We start from the raw sequence: 6,130 nt of genomic DNA on the forward strand, positions 1-6,130 counted from the left end.
TGAACAGGGCAAGGCCTCCCTCAGCGAAGCAGTGGGGCAGGGCAGGGGCCCCCGAGGACAGGTGAGGCAGGGCAAGGTGTCTATTTTTGTGTGATTAGAAAGCTGGCAGCCCATTGCCCTAGCGGGATGGGGATGAGTAAGGCTGGGAATGACCGAGCTGGTCCCAGCCTAGGGCTGGATGGGGTGTGGGAAGCAGCAAGGGGAGCCCAGCCGACCAGGGTGGCTCGGGGTGTTCAGCCGCACCCGTAAGCGGGACAGGTATTTCGGAGCTGGCGGGGGGGAGGGGGGGTTACAGGGAACGCCTTGGGGCAGGCCCGGGTCGGGAGGCGCTCAGTGCCGTGGGGCCGGGGCGAACGAGCTGTGAGGCGGGGACACACACACTGCACAGGGTGGGGCAGAAGTATAAAGCGTCCAGCTAGATGGGGGGGGGGGGCATATATAAGGCCTGGCTCGGGCGCCCAGCGCATTATGGGTAGCTTATTTGTTGCGCAGGCGCTCTACAGCGCAACGAGGGGCGGTGTTGTGACGTCACGTCACCGGCTGCGGAGTGCGGTCACCGTAGCGAGACCGACAGCGCCGAACCCTGGGGAGAGAAGGGCGGTTGCTGTGGTGACGTAACCAAGTGATGGAGCAGGAGCCGACTCGCGAGACCCCCGACCTGCTGTCGGCCGCGCACGCGCAATTCCGGGAGCAGCGATTTGGTGCTGCCGAGGAGCTGTACAGCCGCTTCATCGCGCAGTGCGAATGCTCCTCTGCCGGCCCCGCCCCCGCCAGGTGAGTCCCGAGTAGCTCGGGGGTGGGGTGGGGTGGGGCGGGGCGGGGCGGGGCCGGCGTTTCTGCGGAGGGAGGCGGACAGGGCAGCAGGGGGCGCAGCTCCACTCGCGGGAGTTGGCTGGGGGTGGGAAGCTCTAACTCTTCGCGCGCCCAGCAGCCAATGGGATGGGCCGCGAGGCTGCGGCGGGGCGGGGCGGGGCTGGGAGTCACCTGCCTTGGGTGGGGCCGGACCACGCCCAGGCTGGAGCTCCTCCCCCACACCCAGTCGGTGCCCACCCGTGTCCCTCCCCGTGCAGAGCCACCGAGGGCTGCCAGGAGCCCGCCTGCTAGAGCGCTGGGCGCCCCCCGGGCAGGAGTGCTCTGCCCCGCGTTGGTAGCCCAGGCCCCGAAAGGGGAACCAAGAGCAAGCCGGGCGGGAGCTGAGCCGGGGGACAGGGTGGGAATCCAGCGCGGAGGTGTCTGTGAAAGGGATTGGCTGGGGGGAGGCCTGTGGCCTGTTACACAGGAGGCCAGACTGGATGATCACAGTCTACAGGCACCAGCTTCTTCCAGGCCAGGGGGTGTTCAACCCCCAGCTCTGCCCCAGCCCACCTCTTCCTGCCCCTGCTCCACCCCAGCCCCTTCCTGCCCCTCCCCTGAGTGTGCCTGTTCCTGCTCCTCCCCCCCTCCACCTCCTGTGTGCTGCCAACAGCTGATCACAGCAAACAGGAGGGAGGGGAGGAGTTGATCAGCAGCAACACCAGTGGACAGATGCTGAGGGGGAGGCAAGAAGCTGGCTTCCGGTGGGTGCGCAGCATCCATTAATTTTTCTCCCGTGAGTACTCCAGTACTGGAGTACCTGTGGAGTCGGTACCAATGTCATAGTCGGCCCTCTGGCCTGGGTATGTGTGGGCATCTCTACACTTAAAACATTGCATTGTCCTAGCTGCAGCACTTGAATTAAGATGCTCTACGCTGATGGGAGACAGTTCTCCCATGGGTGTAGTTAATGCACCATCCCGAGAGGCAGTAGTTATTTGGCAGGAGATGCTCTCCCGTCTATATAGAACTGTCTACACAAGGGGGTTAAGGCGGTTAACTACGTTGCTCAGCGGTGTGGATTTATCACACCCCTCAGCGATATAGTTATACTGATATAGGTATATAATGTAGACCAGACTTTTGACTCTTAAGTATTCAGTGCCAACTCTCTCTTTTAAATCAAGGAAATGCCTCACCTGTGATCTCGCCACTGCATTCAACAACAGGGGACAAATTAAGTACATGCGAGTTGACTTTTATGAAGCAATGGATGACTACACATCAGCCATACAAACCCAACCTGATTTTGAAGTCCCATATTATAACAGAGGATTAATACTGTACAGGCTAGGTATGGAAAAAACATGGTTCATTTTCTAATTTAGTATGTTGCGTTTGCAGACTGCCTTGCACAATAGTGCCCCATTCTTGGTTGGCCCTTAAGCACTACCATGATAAACATAATACTATTAATGTGCTGCAACACCTGTATTACTCCAATTTCATGCCAGTGGAATTATACCACTATAAAATGGTGGGAAATCAGCCCCCTTAAATCACTGTCCAAACTAATTGATTTAAAAATAAACAGGCACCTGTTTTGTTTTTTTTTAACAAGTTTGTTTATGTGATATTGGGATGCTTAACAAACTAAGTGACCCACCAAATAAGTGGTGGCCTTTCATAATGTAACTTGATCTGTGTAAAAAGACTAATTTGTTTCTGTCGTTTGGCTTTTTATTTGTGCTGGGTAAAGTTTTGGTGATAGAGTTGTTGGCCCTGATTCTGCTGAAACATTTTTTGCACCAGGGGAAATCCATTGCTTTCAATGGAGGTATTCCTGATAGTATACCATGGTGTCTATCAGATATAAAAACACACTTGAGTAATGTTATGTGTGAGAAACCAATAAAGGCAAGGAAATCTTAAATTGAGGCTACTAGGCTGCTTTTCAGTTCTCTTCCATTATCCCATTTGGCCATTATCACTATATGGTGTAGCAGATGGTGTTGCAGCATTTGTTTGTAATCTTTTATTTAGGGATTGCATTAGGTGAACACCTGATAAACAAGAGCTGATTGATTTATTCTAACAACTAAAGAGGTTGGGAATAATTATCACCATTTTACAGAGATTAAGGCCACAAGGAAATCAGTGGCATGCCAGGTAGAGAAACCAGATCCCCTGGAATCCTAGTTTGGTGTATTAACCACAAATCCATCCTTTTCGTTATGTGATCTGTGTTTTGCAGATTGATTTGGATATAAGTATTTTGTGTCATTCCAGATAGTATTAGGGGGTCAAGTGAGTGGTGAATCTTTTAAATCATAGAAAGAACAGAAGTACTTGTGGCACCTTAAAGACTAACAAAGTTATTTAAGCAATTTATAATGCTAAAATAAATTTGTTAGTCTCTAAGGTGCCACAAGTACGCCTGTTCTTTCTGTGGATACAAACTAACATGGCTGCTACTCTGAAACCTTTTAAATCATAGTGTGATGTTTTTTGAAAATTTGTCCTTTGGGATATAACTTTTTTTTTTCCTTCTTCTTCAAAGCCCTGTCATAAAATGTAAGAAAACAGCACTTATTTGAGCCCCGATAGCTGAGCAGGGCACAACAGTAGCTATGATAGCATTCACATTGACTTCAGTAAGCTTTGGATCAGGCCCTAAATCATCACAACAGAATTGGCTGCTGTGATTTGGGACATTCATCAGAAAAGTAATTTGAAATCAGTTATGTGAAATTCTTCTCTCTGTTTTGTTCTCTTTTGGGAGTTAATACAGAAATAAATGTAGAGTGAAACTTCGATAACCCAAAGTTCGTCTTTCAGAAGTAAATGATTGTTACCCCCTACTTAGCAAATATTTAACATTGATGTGCCGAAGACTTCATTATATTATAACATTTGCTACAGTATGTTTGCTAATACATTATGAATTATATTTAAATTAAACTACATTAATATAAAAGATCATAATACGCTTTTATGTATTATCCTTGTTGTTTTGGTCAATTTACTCAGTAATTTGCAAAATTCCGTTATCTCCCAGTAAGTCTCACCATCATTTTATAGTTTCATGAGTTCTATATCTTCTGTAAGTTTTCTGGTTTTGAAAACAATCTAAAATACTCATGTATATTCCTAAAAGGAGACAAAACTACTAACAGTGATTCTGCGGATGTGCATAGTGGTATTACTGTTGCATGTTTTATAATGAAATGGCATTAGCAGAACCATTATGCTTTAATATGAATAATTAGTGTACAGAACCTGATCTCGAGAAGACAGAGAGCCTCCTGTGAAGTACTGAACACCTTCAACTCCCATTGTTTTCAAGTTGAGTTGATTGTGCTTAACACATTACAGGATATGCCTTAGAATTTCTAGTATATGCAGTGGAGAGTTTTGTTTGGTAAAACCATCAAGAATCATTCTTCAGTTTTTGTTGGTGAAATAGCTTAGATGCAGAAATAAGTAATGCACATTTTTTTTCTCTTTTTGTTGTCACAGGATACTATGATGAGGCTTTGAAAGATTTCAAGAAAGTTTTAGCATTAAACCCTGAGTTTGAAGATGCTTCCTTGAGTCTAAAACAGACTATTCTTGACAAAGAAGAAAAACAGAGGAGGACATATTAAAAAGCCCACTAGCTCCATAAAAATGTTTTCTTGAACACTTAGTTGACTTGAGATTTTAGTCTTTGATGAATAAAACACAAGTTTGTTTACATTTAACTTATCTTGCTCTGGGGAAAAGAAATTTTCTTAGTTTTAGATAAATAATCAAAGTAGGTATGTACTATAATTGCCAAGTAAACTATAGTTTTTGAGCAGCTCTGTAATTGCAGTGTTGAACAAAAGCACAATGTTAAACCTGTCTATGATGCTAGTCATTCTGTGTTGAAATATTTTATAATATATACAAAGCTGGTGGAAGTTCAGTAACTACTACTAAAGTCTGATTGTTAAAGAAATGTTTATATGTACTCTTGCACAGATTTATTTAATAAGTCTTTAGTGGAGGAAATAGACAAATTATAGCAAGTTTCAATACTTGAAATTAGGTGTTTAGTTGAAATAATTTCATTAACATTGTTAAAACGGTTTTACAGTATGTTAGTTAGTTGGAATATAACATCTGCCTATTGATTTCCAATATGTCCATCACAAAGATAGTGGGCTATGGAGGGAGTTAAGATAAAGTTTATATTTTATTGTAAATATTGAGTGGATACTAAATAGATATATTGTTTTGATTTCTGTATTATCTGCAGAAAACCACAACGATTGTAATTGTTTGAGTTGTTGTTCATAGCAATTTTCCTTTTGGCTTTTTTTTCTGTTTTATTGAAGAAATACAATGAATTTATTACATAAAACCCAGTGTGATCTAACTAGCCAGAAGGATAAGTGCAAGCTGGTTCATCTTTTATTTCAGATTAGACTAGAGAAGCAGCAGCTCAAGTCAAGAACACTGGGTCTATTATGCCATTGTGTTGTGCACAGGAATAAAGTTCTGTTTTTTTTAAAAAAAGTTTTTAATTGCAAGCATGGCATCAACTTTAAATGTATTCTGAATAAATAAGACCACTTTAAAGTTCCTTTTATACTGTATATTGCTTCATGGAAGATCTCACAGCTCCTTACAAATGCAAGGCCATGTCACTGGAATGACTTGTGAGAGTTGGTGGCAAGTTCCACAGCACTTCTTGGGTAAGTAAAGAGACTGGGGTTTAGCCCTTAAATTGCTTTGTGTTCTATCTACAGTTACCGCTTTCATTGCAGAATTCACTTACGGCTCTGGGGTGAAACACCGCAACTGTTTTAATGAGCATGACACCCTCTACACACAATTTCGTGCAACCCTATCCTGCTTCCCAGACAATGGTTTTAGCCTTATGACACACCTGTTAGGTTGGTGGCATTGTTAGCCTTTTTTACAGGAGAAGCAGACATCCTGTGGCAATTGGGTCCAAATTTTCAAGAGTCTCAGCTTTGGTTTTCAAATGAAGATTCCTGCAGCCATTAGTTGTGTTCATTTCCCCATAAAAAGCGTATGTTTGGGAGGAATGCTTTCTGTCTATGGCATGCTCACATTTCATAACTCTGACAAAGACTGTGGTAAAGGAGGGTGATACTATTTTTATGAATAGTCTATGTACCTCTGTTTAGGTGCTTGCTATTATCCCCGTCTAAGTGGAATTGAATTTAAAAGGGTTATTAGGAAGAGCAAGCAGAAACAAAACAGTGGTCAGACAAGACAGCTGTGGGCAAACAACTTCAAGTAACGAGCGACTGGGCCAATAAATAAGGAAGATGCTCTTCCCAGG

The 6,130-nt window shown here is 44.2% G+C and overlaps 1 protein-coding gene across 1 annotated transcript; it reads left to right on the forward strand.

The window, feature by feature from the left end:
* Positions 1-497: 497 nt before the first annotated feature.
* Positions 498-5,401, forward strand: TTC32 (tetratricopeptide repeat domain 32). The gene is made up of 3 exons (XM_030555375.1): positions 498-774; positions 1,980-2,146; positions 4,312-5,401. Exons 1-3 carry the CDS (start codon positions 626-628, stop codon positions 4,437-4,439), a joined length of 444 nt encoding a protein of 147 aa, XP_030411235.1. The 5' UTR covers positions 498-625; the 3' UTR covers positions 4,440-5,401.
* The last annotated feature ends 729 nt before the right edge of the window (positions 5,402-6,130 follow it).

The sequence above is a fragment of the Gopherus evgoodei genome, chromosome 3 (genome assembly GCF_007399415.2).
Source record: "Gopherus evgoodei ecotype Sinaloan lineage chromosome 3, rGopEvg1_v1.p, whole genome shotgun sequence".
Lineage (NCBI taxonomy): Eukaryota > Metazoa > Chordata > Testudines > Testudinidae > Gopherus > Gopherus evgoodei.

What these genes read in the sequence shown, in the direction of transcription:
- TTC32 (XM_030555375.1), top strand. Translation starts at nt 626, where the DNA reads ATGGAGCAGGAGCCGACTCGCGAGACCCCCGACCTGCTGTCGGCCGCG. An exon ending in GCCGGCCCCGCCCCCGCCAG is followed by an intron (nt 775 to 1,979) that starts GTGAGTCCCGAG and finishes TTTTAAATCAAG; the next exon opens with GAAATGCCTCACCTGTGATC. An exon ending in ATTAATACTGTACAGGCTAG is followed by an intron (nt 2,147 to 4,311) that starts GTATGGAAAAAA and finishes TTGTTGTCACAG; the next exon opens with GATACTATGATGAGGCTTTG.